At 44.7% G+C, this 17,643-nt stretch overlaps 1 protein-coding gene across 1 annotated transcript in view; it reads right to left on the minus strand.

Moving 5' to 3' along the window:
• Positions 1-17,643, minus strand: part of tubgcp3 (tubulin gamma complex component 3) — a 130,710-nt gene that overhangs the window by 78,083 nt on the left and 34,984 nt on the right. The window contains exon 7 of the mRNA XM_080182694.1: positions 7,433-7,551. Coding sequence (XP_080038820.1) covers positions 7,433-7,551 — 119 coding nt within the window. The remainder of the gene's footprint in view (positions 1-7,432; positions 7,552-17,643) is intronic.

Genomic DNA, 17,643 nt, shown 5'->3' on the forward strand with positions numbered 1-17,643 from the left:
GAGAACCAACCAGGCAAATTTGTTACATCTGGGCAATTTTCAAACCCAGTATGGCAGAGCCTACCAAGACACCCAGTGCGCTGTCTTAGCTAAAGGTGAAGCCGAGCTGACATCAAGCCAGTAAAGAACAGAGACAGGCAACCGCTGACCACTCCAAATGCCAGCGAAAAATTTCACGGCCGGAGTCCCTATTATCGGTTCAAAATAGATTTATGTGTACCTTTGGGAGGCAGAGGAAATAGAGAATACGGATTGGGGAGACTTAAAGGAGAATGCTAAACTTTACATTATGCAAACCGAGGATTGCGGTCCACACAATCTTTCCCAGGGGAAATCATACCCACTGTGCCCCCAGATTCACCTCCAGTACCGATGCACCCAGTGATGACTGAACGTTGGGTAGGAGAGTCTCAGAGCCCAGCTGTTACATTCACAACTCTGTTTACGGTGGCACCATTGGCTGAAATTGCAAACAAAACCACAATCTTTGAGCCATCGGCTAATCCACACAGTTTCTTTGAGGACGTTAGGCAGCAGAAGATAATGTATGGGCTAGATGAAAGGGAAGAGGTGAAGCTGATAGTCACGTGCTGAAGCAAGTCTATACGGTCTGCCTGCCAGCCCCTCAAAATGGTGAGGAAGGAACCTTAAACGAAATTAAGGAAGCGATATTGACCACATTAGGACTTAATAAAGGGGATCCTGTAGATGGGTTAAATAAATGTAGACAGAGGAAAGGGGTACATCCAACTACCTTTGCTGGTCCTTTATGGATCCACTTCATGGGAGTAAATGGGGAATTAGATTGGGCTAGATTGAATGAAGCTGATTCATCCAAATGGGCTGGAACATTAGTCTCAAAAACCACAAAGAAGGCAAGAAAGCCTGCGCTAATTTTGAGCCCACAGAGACCACACACAATGAAGCATGGGTTCTCCGACGCTTAGCTCGAGTCTGGGAACAGGAAATTCAGGGAGCTCCAATGTCATGGTCAGAAAGGGAGGCAAGAATGCTTCTGATGAGGGCTAGCCAGGGTCCAGCATAGAGAAACAAGGGTAGAACGGATCACCAATATCAGAGAGGCACAGCACCACCTTACACAGCAGCCCCAGGGAGAGATAGAGCGGCATGTTTTAATTGCAGGCAGCCAGGACACTTTGCTTGAGATTGTAGGAGACACCCACCACCATATACACGGTCCCCAAGACCGCCAGGACCACCGGCTCCACCAGTTAAGGCAGCTCCTTGGTACAAGACAGAACACCACCCACCACCAATGGAATGTCCCGGCATATCGTAAGCACAAGCCCACTGTATCCAACAGTCCCTGCCCATGGAACTTAGGTTGACAGTGCCCTGCCTCCCCAACCTGGATCTGTAGCACCAGGTGGGACAGCATAGGGAGACCCCTAGTTAACAGCAAGGTAAGAGGCCACCTTATGCCGTGAGCAGGTGTCGTTCACACCCAGGGAAGCCCTGTTTGACTGGGTCTAAGACTCATGAGGCATAGGCTACCAGGCTTGGTCTACCATGTCTTTCTTGTAATATGTGGTTGGTGGCTGCAACTTCTAAGGTAGATCTGGGTCAGGGACTAGTAAGGATAGTGCTGTGGTGAGGGCGTCCTTTAAATCAGTTACTGCAGCTGTGTGCTGCACAGTCCACTTCCAGGTTGCGTTTCTCTTTAGCAATTCCTTTGTAGATTTCCTTTGGGATACCAGAGGCTCCAGAACTAACCTAAATGCATCAAAATAAAAAAAAAAGACATCCATTGGCCAACTAAGGGCACAATTACACTCAGTGGATTCACAGGACACATGCAGAAGGGACACATTACAAGCCCTGAACAGGTCCACCTAAGTAACATGGTGTGTGACTATCTGTTGGTGTTAGTTGACTTTCTCCCAAGCGCTGAACACATCCTCGGGTCCAATTATATGAATAAATGTAACTTTTCATTCGATCCAGCTAATCGATACATTTGGCAGATGGTTACAATTAGCAGAGCACTATCAATCATTCCAGTCAGGACATATGCTCATATGCTCAGTTAGCACAATAGGGGAATTCTGGTTTGATCCTTTAACAATTAGCAGAGATCCAGCCATCAGGGAGATGCTTCAAAGAAACAATGCGGTGTTTGCGCAGCATAAACATGATTGTGGCCAGATACCTGGGGAGATGTTAATTGAAGGGCCGGATCCAAAACCACAGAGACAATACGGTTTTGCCAGACAGGCAGAGGGAGAGGTGGCCAAAGTAATTGAGAGTCTACTACAGCAGGGGGTGTTGAGACAAGTAGCATCCACAAATAATGCGCCAATATGGCCCGTGAAGAAGGTAGATGGATCGTGGAGGTTAACGGTTGACTACAGGGAGTTAAATAAGGTTACCCCACTCAAGACTCCCAAAGTTGCCACAAGCCCTGTCACCATGATGAGACAGAGAGCCCAGGCAAAGTTTTCCACGGTACTAGCTATTAGTAACAGCTTCTGGTCCATCCCTTTATATCAGTCTTGCCAGTACAAGTTTGCCTTTACCTTCCAAGGATAGCAATACACTTGGACTTGCCTACCACAGAGGTTCCATAATTCTCCGTCCACCTTTCACAGGCGACTAGCTACCGGACTAGAAAAGTTTTCCCGACCTGAGTGCTTGGTCCAATATGTAAATGATTCATTGTTACAGACTAACACCAATGAGGAGCAGATAACATTGCTGGATGAATTACTCGCATTGCTCCACTCATTAGGCTGCAAAGTCCATCTGACAAAGACCCAAATTTTGCAACCCAAGGTTATATACCTAGGTACAGTGATTGCCCATGGGAAGAGGGAAATTGAACAGAAAAGGTCAGACTCCATTGTGCACTTTCTACTGCCTGAGGTGTGCGTGCTCGCTGATCTTTCCTAGGTCTAGAAGGGTACTGTCAGAACCATAAAGACAGCTTCACCAACAAGACAGCCCCACTTTATGAATTGCTAAAGAAAAGCGCAATCTGGAAGTGGACTGTACAGCACACAGCTGCAGTAACCGATTTAAAGCACGCTCTCGCCACTGCGCCAGCCTTACTCGTCCCTGATCCCGATCTACCATACGCCTTAGAAGTTGCAGACACTGACCACACACTTTCAGCAGTACTATTACAAGAAAGACATGGTAGACTAAGCCCAATAGGCTACGCCTCATGAGTCTTAAACCCAGTTGAACAGGACTTCTCTGGGTGTGAGCAACACCTGCTCAGGGTATTTTGGGCTGTGCAGCATTTCACTTATATCACTGGGCTGAACCCAATAACCATCCTCACTGAACACACCCCAAACTAGCTTCTGCTGGATGGCCACTTTAAAGGTGGCTCAGTAAGCCAGGTCCGCGCTGCCCATTGGACACTAGTACTGCAAGGTAGGGATATTGCCGTAAAGCGAACTAAAATGCCCATGTTCCTGGCAGATAATTTAAATTATGGGGGAGATCCACATGTGTGGCAGGTTATAGCCACAAAGGACTCCACAGGTCCGTTTATCCTAAAACAACAGGAGAGACGATCAGGGACAAAACAGACACCCACCCAACGGACAGACTCAGCCATGAGAATTTATGTCGACGGTTCACCCACCATAGAGGATGGGACCAGAATCACAGCATGTGGCATTTATGTTCAAAATCAATAGGGACAGCCACTAATAGAACTCGCCCTCAAACTACCCAGCCATCTGAGCGCTCAAGCTGCCGAACTAGCAGCAGTCACATACGCAGCGAGCCACCTAGACCTATTTCCAATCCCTGCCAATATACACTCCGACAGTTTGTACGTGTGCAACAGCCTGACTGAATTCTTACCGTTATGGGAAGCCAGAGGCTTCGTATCTGCAGACGGAAAGCCCCTACTGGGCACACATATGGAATTATTAAGGTTAGAAGCCACCATAGGACCTCCCCATCTAGTAACTGTAAGGCTGATGCACTAGCCAAAGCCGGTGCTCGTACAGGACAGTTTTGGCAGCCACCTGTAGGAGACCGAGTAAACACTGTGACCATTTGCCAAACTAATATAGCCGATCTGGTCCAGGCGCAGTGCACCAACGGTTCCCTAAAACAAATTTTAGACGGAGTCTACCCAGCCCCATATGAGAAATGGAAAGACAAAATACGGATTCAGGATGGTTTGATATTAAAGGCAGACACATAAGTAGTCCCTACCCAGGACAGAAATCAGCTCATCTCCCAGTACCATGACAGACATGGCCATCAGGGCATACAGACAACAATCGAGCAATTAAAAGAATTATGTTGGTGGCCCGAACTGCACAATGACGTTGCCCATTATATTGACAATTATTTAATCTGTGCCCAGAACAACCCTGATAGGTATGCAGAAAAGCAGAGCTAAGACACACACGCCCAGTAGAAGGCCTATGGACAAATCTCCAAATTGATTATATCAGCCCACTGCCGCCATGTAGAAATGGATTTAAATCCTGGTAATAATAGACACTTTCACCAAATGGGTTGAGGCATTCCCCACTAGATCCAACACAGCTAAGGCCACTGCAAAGGTATTAGCCCAGCAGGTGTTAACACGATGGGGTCTTCCCCGCAGCATAGAGTTCAACCAAGGGACACATTTGAGCGGGTGATGCAGAACGTTATGGCTAAGTTTTGCATCAAGCAGAAATTCCGTATTGCCCACCATCCGCAATCCAGTGGAATCGTACAGCGCATGAACCAAATGTTAAAGGGGTCATTAGAAAAATGGTGCAAGAAAAACAAAATGACATGGGATACAGTACTTCCCTTTGCCCTCATGATGGTACCTAACACCGTTTCCAGTTCTACAGGATTCACCCCTTTACACATCAATGACTGGTCGACTTACGAGTGGAGCTGAATACTTATTGGGTTTGATTTAACTGAGCCTGCTATCAGAGCGCTAACCCACGAGAAAGCCGTCCAGCAGATAACCAAAAACATTAAAGCAGCCCAGTTAGCCGCGGCTGTCCGATTAGGAGTCGAAAAGAAACAGAGCAAGGCATATTTCAATGGAAGGGTACAGCTGCTAGAATATACAGTTGGCCAGCAGGTGATGATTTCCCTCTACAACCCCAGTTCTTTCTTGTGCCCAAGATATGCAGGTCCGCACACCATCACCAACAAAATAAGCCCCTCAATGTATAAAGTCTTACATTGATTGACGTGGTTGGATCCACGGCACTCAACTGAAAGCTGACTGGACTCAAGAATATTCACTTCCACTACCTCTCATTAGAGATAGCGGAGGATGACACTAGGCGACCAGAATGGCCTCTCCAGGAAATGTATTTCCTCGGACACCTTTTCATCCGCTTTCAGGTTCAGACCAGACCCTTACCCCTACCACACTACAGCCCAGAGCCTCATCTACACCTGAAGTGCCCCTAGGGGTACTGATAGACCCAGACATAACAGGAGACTTGCGCATCCTAGAGGACTGGCGCAACTTGCCAGATATTGGCCCTCTCAGCATTATTTCCCCTATAAACATAAGCCTTAACAGCCCCAGACCCAACAGTGAGGCCCTGATTAAACGACACCTGGTTATTTTGATGGAGACACCCGATGCTGCATCCTCCACGTAGATAAGGGACCAGACACGTAGATTAATTAGACTGGGACACAAGGATGAAGGACCCCTGAACCTTATATTCAAATGCAGACCCCACAGTGCAGTCCAATGAACAGACACAGGAATGGAAACCAGGTGAGGAGATAATGATGGCGCTCCATGAGATAAATGATTCAGAAGATGAGTCTCTGTTGGGCAAGTGGTTAACCAAAATGCTGAATGAAGGAATCTAAGGTGCTCCAGAGGACGAAATTCAGCCTACAGTACAGACCAATACAAGGTACAAGAGTCTCTGATGGAAGCACCGGTCTATAAGTGGTTCACATACTACTAGTACAATTAACCAGGCTAATCATATAACCTGATGCCAACTCTTTCGCCAACTTTCTCCAGTTAAGACCACATTGAGCAAATTATACATATCATTGGGCAGCTATGCTACATTTTAGAATCTTTGTGGCAGATACGCTAAATTTTCACATCTTCAAGGCAGCTATGCTAAATTTTAAAATCTTCAAGGCGACTGAGCTACATTCTCAACAGGAAATGAAATAAACAAAACTCTTACATTGCAAAAGCCTGGTACAAAATGCAGCTGCTCTGCATTCCAAGTGACACTAAGAATTTTATTTCCAGTGTTCTAATGATAGAACAGCCATCTCTTTACCCCTAAGGTTAAAGAGACACATTTTCAACTCTTAGAGGCACTTGTGCTAAATTTTACATGCGGCCCGCTTTCAAACTCAACACACTTATAGAACTAGACATTTCTTCAGGTCATTACAGATCAACTCCAGCGCTGTTTGAATCCCTGTAGTTAATGGTGATTGCTGCTAGACTAAATCCGGCTGCCTTGATTTTGCTGGCCAGTTAAAATAAGCTGTTTTCTGACAACCTCACGATTCATCTATTTCGCGATCTGAACAAAAAAAATTGCTCCATAGTGCTCCACAATTAGAATAAAAAATTACAACATGCTAGCGATGCTTCAGATACCTGGGTCCTTCTGACCACACCACTCTCAAATAAGTGTTCAAAAAAGGTTGGGGGTGGGGGGGAAGCATGGACACTCTAAATATATGTATATACATCAAATATTAGAGGCGGTAACAGCAGAAATTACATTTTCTTAGGGCAGAGACGGACAATAACAGAATATAGAAACATATAAAATTATGAAGGGAATAGATAAGATAGAAGCAGGGAGGTTGTTTCCACTGGCAGGGAAACTAGAACTAGGTGGCATGGCCTCAAAATAAGGGGGAGCAGATTTAGGACTGTGTTGAGGAGGAACTTCTTCGCACAAAGGGTTATGAATCTGTGGAATTTCCTGCCCAGTGAAACAGTTAAGGCAACCTCGTTAAATGTCTTTAAAGCAAAGATAGATAGATTTTTGAACATTAAAGAAATTAAGGGTTATGGAGAGTGGGTGGCTCAGCGGAGGTGAGTTCACGACAAGATCAGCGATGGTCGTACTGAATGGCAGAGCAGGCTCAAAGGGTCAAATGGCCTGCTCCTCGTTCTCACGTTCTTGAACTACTTTTGTGCAATGATTAGCTGGCTGGATAATGGAGCTAATTATTTGGTTTGTAATAGACAATGTTGACTAATTGTGCTGTCCATTTCCAGGCCATTCATCCCTAAATATGTATAAACAATTAAATCACCCTCAGCCCAAACATTTATCATTCTGAAGACAACAAATGCTTTTCTTATCCTTCACTGGATTCTACAATTCTTTTCAATAATGGATTAGAGAAAGGAAAATAAAAGATGACTGTGCATATGTAATTGCCAAATATTTATTTAAATTACTCATTTAAGATAAATTACCTTGGAATCAATTTTATAGCAGTTTTCAGAATTACACATTTTGATACATTTTCCATCAATTCCTTGGAGAACATATAGAATATCTCTGACCAGTGTTGCCTCTGTCACATCTGTAGATGCTGAAGAAGAATACGACAAATCAGGACTGTAACTTTAAGCAATTCTCTTTCAGCAAGCTGTGTTTAAAATTAAACAATGGATATAGTCACATGGTGTATTGACAGGTACCAATTAGCAGCTTTGGCAAGTTAACATACCTTTCAGCATTCTATATGCAGCCTGGGAGTAGCTCAAATGATGAACTTTGAAAAGGGTGAAGTCTATCAAGGATCCACATCAACAAAAGCCAAGATATGGAAGACAGCTGTAAACATTGGGCATTACACAGATGGGTTGATTTGCAGATATCTGGCCAGGATACTCAACGTTGCTGAGAACAGCAGCTTTTCTCCACTGGCGTTGACAGTACACTTACCCGAGTTACTGGAGAACTTGAGCAACAGAAATCTAGACTGAACTTCAGTGCAGGACCAAGAGAGTGCTAACCTATTGGAGGTGCCAGCTTTTGGATAAGATATTTTGAAGAAATTGATGGGACTGAAAGTGGATATATCTTCAGGACCTGATCATCTTCATCCCAGAGTACTTAAGGAAGTGGCCCGAGAAACCTCATTGGTGGTTATTTTCCAAAACTCACCAGCAGCACAGTGGTTAGCACCGCTGCCTCATAGCACCAGGGACCCGGGTTTAATTCCCAGCTTGGGTCACTGTCTGTGCAGAATCTGCCCATCTTCCCCGTGTCTGCGTGGGTTTCCTCCGCGTACCTCCCACAGTCCAAAGGCTGTGTTGGTTAGGTGCATTGGCCATGCTAAATTCTGCCCCAGTGTACCTGAACAAGCGCCAGAGTGTGATGACTAGGGGGTTTTCAAAGTAGCTTCGTTGCAGCGTTAATGCAAATCTACCTGTGACACATCAATAAACTGTAAAAACATTAAAACTAAGCTTTAAAACTTTAAACATTGAAACTTTCGAAAAAATTCTTTGGACTCTGGATTGGTTTGTTCATATTGGAGGGTAGTTAATGTAAACCCGATATTCAAAAAGAGAGGTGGAGAGAAAACAAGCAATTATAGACCAGTGATCCTAACTGGGAATTTGCTAGAGTCCACTTTCAAGAATTTCATAACTCAGCATTTGGAAAGCGGTGGTATAATCAGACAAAGTCAGCATGGATTTACAAAAGGAAATCGTGCCTGACAAATCTATTGGAATTCTCTGAGTGTAAGAACATAAGAACAAGGAGCAGGAGTCGGCCATCTGGCCCCTCGAGCCTGCTCTGTCATTCAATAAGATCATGGCTGATCTTTTCATGGACTCAGCTCCACTTACCCGCCCACTCACCGTAACCCTTAATTCCTTTACTGTTCAAAAATTTATCTATCCTCACCTTAAAAACATTCAATGAGGCAGCCTCAACTGCTTCATTCGGCAGGAAATTCCACAGATTCACAACCCTTTGTGTAAAGAAGTTCCTCCTCAACTCAGTCCTAAATCTGCTCCCCCTTATTTAGAGGCTATGCCCCCTAGTTCTAGTTTCACCCACCAGGGGAAACAACTTCCCTTCATCATGTTATATCTTTCTATAAGATCTCCCCTCATTCTTCTGAATTCCAATGAGTATAGCCCCAGTCTACTCAGTCTCTCCTCATAATCCAATCCTCTCAACTCTGGAATCAACCTAGGGTATCTCTTCTGCACCCCCTCCAGTGCAAGTGTATTCTTTCTCAAGCAGGGAGACCAAAATTGTACACAGTACTCCACATGTGGCCTTACCAGCACCTTATACAGCTGCAACATAATCTCCAGTTTTTAAACTCCATCCCTCTAGCAATGAACGAGGAAATTTCATCTGTCTTCTTAATTACCTGCTGCACCTGCGAACCAACTCCTTGTGATTCTTGCACAAGGACACCCAAGTCCCTGTGCATAGCAGCATGCTGCAATTTTTTACCATTTAAATAATAGCTCATTTTGCTGTTATTCCTACCAAAATAGATGACCTTATATTTACCAACATTGTACTACATCTGCCAGACCATAGATAGTCACTCAGACTATCTATATCTCTGTGCAGACTTCCAGCGTCCACTGCACACTTTGCTCTGCTGCACATCTTAGTCTCATCTGTAAATTTTGACACACTACACTTGGTCCCCAACTCCAAACCATCTATGTAAATCATAAACAACTGCGTTCCAACACTGATCCCTGAAGAACACCACGAGTCACTGATCGCCAACCAGAAAAACATTCATTTACCCCCACTCTTTGCTCTCTGTTAGTTAACCAATCCTCTATCCATGTTAATACATTACCCGTAACACTGTGCATCTTTATCTTATGTCGCAGTCTTTGATGCGGCATCTCATCAAATGCCTTCTAGAAATCCAGATACACCACGTCCTCAGGTTCCCCACTGTCCACTGCGCATGTAATGTTCTCAAAGAATTCCACCAAATTAGTCAAATATGACCCGCCCTTCATGAACCAAGGCTGCATCTTACCAATGGAACAATTTATATCCACAGGTCTCGCTATTTCTTCCTTAATAATAGATTCAAGCATTTTCCCTATTACAGAAGTTAAGCTAACCAGCCTATAGTTAGCTGTCTTTTGTCTACCTGCTTTTTCAGACAGAGGTGTCACATTTGCTGTTTTCCAATCTGCCATAACCACCCCAGAGTCCAGCAAATTTTGGTAAATTACCCACTAATGCATTTGCTATTTCCCCCGCCATCTCTTTTAGTACCCTGGGATGCATTCCAACAGGACCAAGTGACTTGTCTATCTTTAGCCCCATTAGCTTGCCCAATTGTACTCTTTCATGATAAATAGAACGTAAAACTTAGAACAGTACAGTACAGTACAGGCCCTTCGGCCCTCAATGTTGTGCTGAGCCATGTCTGAACCGAACATCAAGCTATCCCATTCCCGATCATTCTGGTGTGTCCCATGTGCCTATCCAATAATCGCTTGAAAGTTCCCGAAGTGTCCGACTCCACTATCACAGCAGGTAATGCATTCCACACCCCAACCACTCTCTGAGTAAAGAATCTACCTCGAACGTCCCTCCTATATCTCCCACCACGAACCTTCTTGTTATGCCCCCTAGTAACAGCTACATCCACCAGAGGAAACAGTCTCTGAACATCCACTCTATCTATCCCCCTCATCATCTTATAAACTTCTAATAAGTCACCTCTCATCCTCCTCCGCTCTAAAGAGAAAAGCCTCAGCTCCCTCAACCTTTCCTCATAAGACCTACTCTCCAAACCAGGCAGCATCCTAGTAAATCTCCTCTGCGCTCTCTCCAATGCTTCCATATCTTTCTTATACTGAGGTGACCAGGACTGCACACAATATTCCAAATGTGGTCTCACCAAGTTCCTGTATAGTTGCAGCATAACTCCACGACTCTTAAACTCAAACCACCTGTTAATAAACGCTAACACACAATAAGCTTTCTTCACCGCTCTATCCACGTGAGTGGCAACCTTCAGAGATCTGTGGATATGAACCCCAAGATCTCTCTGTTCCTCCACATTCCTCAGAACCCTGCTGTTGACCCTGTAATCTGCATTCAAGTTTGTCCCACCAAAATGAATCACCTTGCACTAATCAGGGTTCAACTCCATCTGCCACTTTTTGACCCAGCTCTGCATCCTATCAGTGTCTCTTTGCAGCCTACAAGAGCCTTCCACCTCATCCACTACTCCATCAATCCTGGTTCATCAGCAAATTTACTAACCCACCCTTCAGCCCCTCGTCCAAGTCATTGATTAAAAATCACAAATAGCAGAGGACCCAGCACTGTTCCCTGTGGTACACTGCTGGTAACTGGCCTCCAGTCTGAAAAATTTTCCCTCCACCACTACCCGGTCTTCTATGAGATAGACAGTTACTTATCGAATCGGCCAAATTTCTTTCTATCCCACACCTCCTTACTTTTTTCATGAGCCTATCATGGGGAACCTTAAAAACGTCTTACTAAAATCCATGTACATGACATCAACTGCTCTACCTTTGTCTACACATTTAGTTACCTCCTCAAAGAATTCAATCAAGTTTGTGAGGCAAAACTTACCTCTCACAAAACCAAGGTGACTATCCCAGATTAAGCTGCATCTTTCCAAATCCTATCCCTCTGGACCCTTTCCACGAACTTACTGACACCGAAGTAAGGCTAACTGGCCTATAATTACCATTCCTATTTCCTTTCTAAGAACATAAGAACATAAGAAATAGGAGCAGGAATAGGCCATCTAGCCCTTCGAGCCTGCCCCGCCATTCAACAAGATCATGGCTGATCTGAAGTGGATCAGTTCCACTTTACCGCTTTCTCCCCATAACCCTTAACTCCCTTGTCTATCAGAAACCTATCTACCCATGACTTAAATATATTCAGCGAGGTAGCCTTCACCACTTCAATGGGCAGAGAATTCCAGAGACTCACCACCCTTTGAGTGAAGAAGTTCCTCCTCAACTCTGATTTAAATGGCCCCCCCCCTCCCTTATTTTGAGGCTGTGCCCTCTAGTTCTGCTATCCTTTCTAAGCAGGAAGAATCTCCCTACCTCTACCCTATCTAGCCCTTCATTATCTTGTAAGTCTCTATAAGATCCCCTGTAAGTCTCTATAAGATCTATAATCTCTATAAGATTCTTGAAGACAGGAGCAACATTCACCACTCTCCAGTCCTCTGACACAATCCCCGTGGACAGTGAAGACCCAAAGATCAAAGCTAAAAGCTCCTCAATCTCATCCCTTGCCTCCCAAAGTATCATAGGATCTATCCCATCTGGCCTAGGGGACTTATCAACCCTCAGGTTTTTCAAAATTGCTAATACATCTTCCCTCAGAACATCTACCTCCTCCATCTTATCAGCCTGGATCACACTCTCATCCTCAAAAACATGGCCCCTCTCCTTAGTGAATACTGTAGAAAAGTAGTCATTCAATGCCTCACCTATCTCTTCTGACTCCATGCACAAGTTCCCACTACTTTCCTTGACCGGCCCTAACTTCACCCTGGTCATTCTTTTATTTCTCACATAAGAGTAAAAGGTCTTGGGGTTTTCTTTTATCCAACCCAAGGACATCTTGTAGCTCTCCTAAGCCCTTTCTTTAACTCATTCCTAGCTACCCTGCAACCCTCAAGCGACCCAACCAAACCTTGGTTTCTCATCCTTATATACGCTTCCTTTTTCCCCCAAACAAGACATTCAACTTCTTTTGTGACCATGGTTCCCTCACTCGGCCATTTCCTCCCTGCCTGAGAGGGACATACCTATCAAGTACACGCAGTATTTGTTCCTTGAACATGCTCCACTTTTCATTTGTGCCTTTACCTGACAGTTTCTGTTCCCACCTTATGCTCCCTCATTCTTGCCTAATCACATTATAATTACCCCTGCCCCAATTATAAATCTTGCCCTGCCACATGACCCTATCTCTCTCCATTGCAATAATGAAGGACACTGAATTGTGATCACTATCTCCAAACTGCTCTCCCACAAACAAAGCTAACACTTGGCCCAGTTCATTACTCAGTACCAAGTCGAGTGTGGCCCCACCTCTTATCGGCTTATCCACATCTTCTGTCAGGAAACCCTCCTGCACACACAGTACAAGAAGTTCCCCATCCAAACTATTCGACCTATAAAGGTTCCAATCAACATTTGGAAACTTAAAGTCACCCATGATAATTACCCTGTGACCTCCACACCTATCCATAATCTGCTCTGCCATTTCCTCCTCCACATCTCTATTACTATTTGGGGGCCTACAGAAAACTCCTAACAACGTGACCGATCCTTTCCTATTTCTAACTTCAGCCCATATCACCGCAGTAGGCAGATCGCCCTTGAAATGCCTTTCAGCAGCCGTATAACCATCCTTGACTAACAATGCTACTCCTCCACCTCTTTTACTGCCTTCCCTATTCATATTCAAACACCTATACCCCGGAACTGCCAACTACCATTCCTGTCCCTAATGATAGTTTCTAGGTCCTCACCTGCCATAGCCTTCCTGTCATCAATTTTTGGCATGTTATTTGTGTCTTCTACTGTGAACACCGACACAAAATACCGGTTCAATGCCTCAGCCATTTCTCATTTCCAGTTATTACATCCCCCTTTCTCATCCTCTGAAGGACCAATGTTTATTTTAGCCACTCTTTTTCCTTTTATATATTTGTAGGAACTTTTGCTATCTGTTTTTATATTATGAGCTAGTTTACTCCCATAATACATCTTACATTTCTTTATGGCTTATTTCGTGGCTTTTTGTTGACTCTTAAAGATTTCCCAATCCTCTAGTTTCCCACTAATCTCTGCCACTTTGTATGCATTTTCTTTCAATTTGATACCTTCCTTTATTTCCTTAGATATCCATGGCTGATTATCTCTTTTTCTCAGTCTTTCCTTTTCAGTAGTGTATATTTTTGTGGAGTACAATGAAAAATTGCTTTGTAAGTCCTCCACTGTTCCTCAACTATCCCACCATGAAGTTTTTGCTCCCAGTCTACCTTAGCCAACTCCTCCCTCATCCCATTGTAGTTTCTTTTGTTTAAGCACAATACACTGGTATTGGATTTTATCTTCTCACGCTCCACCTGTACTTCAAATTCAACCATACTGTGATCACTTCTTCCGAGAGGCCCCCTAACTATAAGATCATTAGTTATTCCTGTCTCATTACACAGGACCAAATCTAGGATAGCTTGCACTCTTGTAGGTTCCATTGCATACTGTTCAAAGAAACTATTGCGGATTCTATGAACTCTTTCTCTTCAAGGCTGCCTTGACTGACCTGGTTTGACCAATTGATATGTAGATTAAAATCTCCCATGATAAATGCTAGGATGTAACTAGTAGAGTCGACCGAGGAGAACCAGTGGATATGCTTTGTTCAGACTTTCAGCAGGCTTTCAACAAGGTCTCACGAAACAGACTACTACGTAAAGTTAAAGCACATGGTTTACAAGTTATGAATCAAAATGGATAGAAAGCTGGTTAGCAGGTAGGAATCAAAGAGTTGGCATTAACGGGTCTTTTTCTGATTGGTAGGCAGTGACTAGTGGGATACCACAAGGATGTTCACATTATGTATGAATGATTTGGAAGAGGGAACTAAATACGTTATCTCCAAATCTGCAGATGATATAAAGTTGGGTGGGAGGGTGGGCTGCGAGGAGGATGCAGAGGTGCTTCAGTGTGATTTGAACAACATAAGAACATAAGAAATAGGAGCAGGAGTAGGCCATCTAGCCCCTCGAGCCTGCCCCGCCATTCAATAAGATCGTGGCTGATCTGTTGTGGCTCAGTTCCACATTCCCGCCCTCTCCCCATAACCCTTAATCCCCTTGCCTATCAAAAACCTATCTACCCGCGTCTTAAAAACATTGAGCGAGACAGCCTCCACCACTTCAACAGGCAGAGAATTCCAGAGATTCACCACCCTTTGAGTGAAGAACATAAGAACATAAGAAATAGGAGCAGGAGGAGGCCATCTGGCCCTTCGAGCCTGCCCCGCCATTCAATAAGATCATGGCTGATCTGTCGTGGCTCAGTTCCACATTCCCGCCCTCTCCCCATAACCCTTAATCCCCTCTCTTATCAAAAACCCATCAACCCGCGTCTTAAAAATATTTAGCGAGGTAGCCTCCACCACTTCAACTGGCAGAGAATTCCAGAGATTCACCACCCTTTGAGTGAAGAAGTTCCTCCTCAACTCCGTTCTAAAACGCTCCCCCTTTATCTTGAGGCTGTGCCCCCTAGTCCTACTATCCTTTCTGAGCAGGAAGAGTCTCTCCACCTCTATCCTATCCATCCCATTCATCACCTTATACGTCTCAATGAGATCTCCCCTCATTCTTCTAAACTCTAACGAGTACAAGCCTAGTTTATTCAGCCTCTCCTCATAGTTCAACCCCCTCAACTCCGGAATCAGCCTAGTAAACCTCCTCTGCACCCCCTCCAAGGCCAAAATATCCTTGCGTAAGGGCGGCGACCAAAACTGCACACAGTACTCCAGCTGCGGCCTCACCAGTGCCCTATACAGCTGCAGCAAGACCTCCCTACTTTTATATTCAATCCCCCTCGCTATGAAGGCCAGCATCCCATTTGCCTTCCTGACCACCTGCTGCACCTGCAGGCTGGGTTTTTGTGACTCACGCACAAGGACCCCGCGGTCCCTCTGCACCGTCGCATGCTGCAGTTTTTCGCCACGTAAGTAATAGTCCTTCCTACCATTATTCCTACCAAAGTAGACAACCTCACATTTGCCAACATTAAATTCCATTTGCCAGTTCCTGGCCCATTCGCCCAGCCTATCTAGATCCTTCTGCAGACTCTCCACACCCTCTGCACAATTTGCCGTTCCACCAATCTTGGAGTCATCAGCAAATTTCGACACCATACACTCGGTTCCCTCCTCCAGATCATCTATATAAATGGTAAATAGCTGAGGCCCCAGCACCAACCCCTGGGGCACTCCACTAGTCACCAACCGCCAATCCGAATAGCACCCATTGACCCCCACTCTCTGCCTCCTATTCGACAGCCAATCCTCTATCCACGCTAACACCCTACCCCCAACTCCATGCCCCCTGACCTTCTGAAATAACCTCGTGAGGCACCTTGTCAAACGCCTTCTGAAAATCAAGAAACACCACATCCACCGGCTCTCCTCTATCCACCGCCCTAGACACATCCTCATAGAACTCCAATAAATTCGTCAGACACGACTTCCCCTTAACGAAACCGTGCTGCGTCTGCTCTACCAAACAATTCTCCTCAAGATGCCTCGCTATTTTCTCCTTGATCACGGATTCTAACATTTTTCCTACAACAGACGTTAAACTAACCGGCCTATAATTCCCCGCCTTTTGCCTGGCACCCTTCTTAAACAACGGCGTAACATTAGCCGTTTTCCAATCTTCCGGCACTTCCCCGGAATCCAGCGACGTTTGGAAAATAATCACCAAGGCAAGTGAGTGTGGGCATATGCATGGTAGATGCAGTAATAAAATGTGAGATTATCCACTTTGGTAGCAATAATAGGAAGACAGGTTATTATTTGAATGGGCTTAAATTGAGAGGGGGATATTCGGCAAAGCCTTGGTGTCCTTGTGCATCAGTCACTGAAAGTAAGCACGCAGGTACAGCAGGCAATAAAGAAGGCAAATGGTATGTTGGCCTTCATAGCAACAGGGTTTGGGATATTTAGGATAAAATAGGGATATTTTACGGCAATTGTATATGTTGAGGTGAGGCCACACCTGGAGTATCGTGTGCAGTTTTGGTGTCCTTATCTGAGGAAGAATGTCCTTGCTATAGAGAGATTATAGTGAAGGTTTACCAGTCTGATTCCTGGGATGGCAGGTCTGTCATGTGGGGAGAGACTAAGTTGTGTAGGATTATATTCACTGGAGTTTAGAAGAATGAGACGGGATCTCATAGGAAGTTAGAAAATTCTAATAGAGTTATTTAGTTATTACTGTCATAAGTAGGCTTTCATGAAGCCACCGTGAAAATCCCTAGTCACCACACTCGGGCGCTTCTTTGGGTACACTCAGGAAGAATTGAGCATGATCAATGCACCTAACCAGCATGTCTTTCAGACTGTGGGAGGAAACTAGGACACACAGAGGAAACCCAAGCAGACATGAGGAAAACGTTCAGACTCTGCACAGATAATAACCCGAGCTGCGAATGAAACCTGGGTCCCTGGCACTGTGAGGCAACAGTGGGAACCGCTTTAAGTCAAACAGGGTAGATTCAGAAAGAATGTTCCTGATGGTGGGCATAGCTTAGGGCTAGGGGTCATAGTTTGATAAGGGGGTAAACCTTTTAGAACCAAGATGAGGAGAAATTTCTTCACCCAGAGGATGGTGAATGTGTGGAATTCACTATCACAGAATGTAGTTGAGGCCAAAACATAGTCTGATTTCAAGAAAAAATTAGATGTAGCCCATGGAGCTAAAGAGATCAAGATATATGGGGGGAAAGGGGGGAATCAGAGTATTGAATTTGATGATCAGCCATGATCAAAGTGAATAGCCGGGCAGGTTTGAGGGGCCGAATAACCTACACTGCTTTCTGTTTCTATATTAAACTGAGGCCCTGACTGCACTTTCAGATAAACGAAG

This window comes from Carcharhinus amblyrhynchos, unplaced genomic scaffold (assembly GCF_965287045.1).
Source record: "Carcharhinus amblyrhynchos unplaced genomic scaffold, sCarAmb.v2.hapA scaffold_80, whole genome shotgun sequence".
Taxonomy (NCBI): Eukaryota; Metazoa; Chordata; class Chondrichthyes; order Carcharhiniformes; family Carcharhinidae; genus Carcharhinus; species Carcharhinus amblyrhynchos.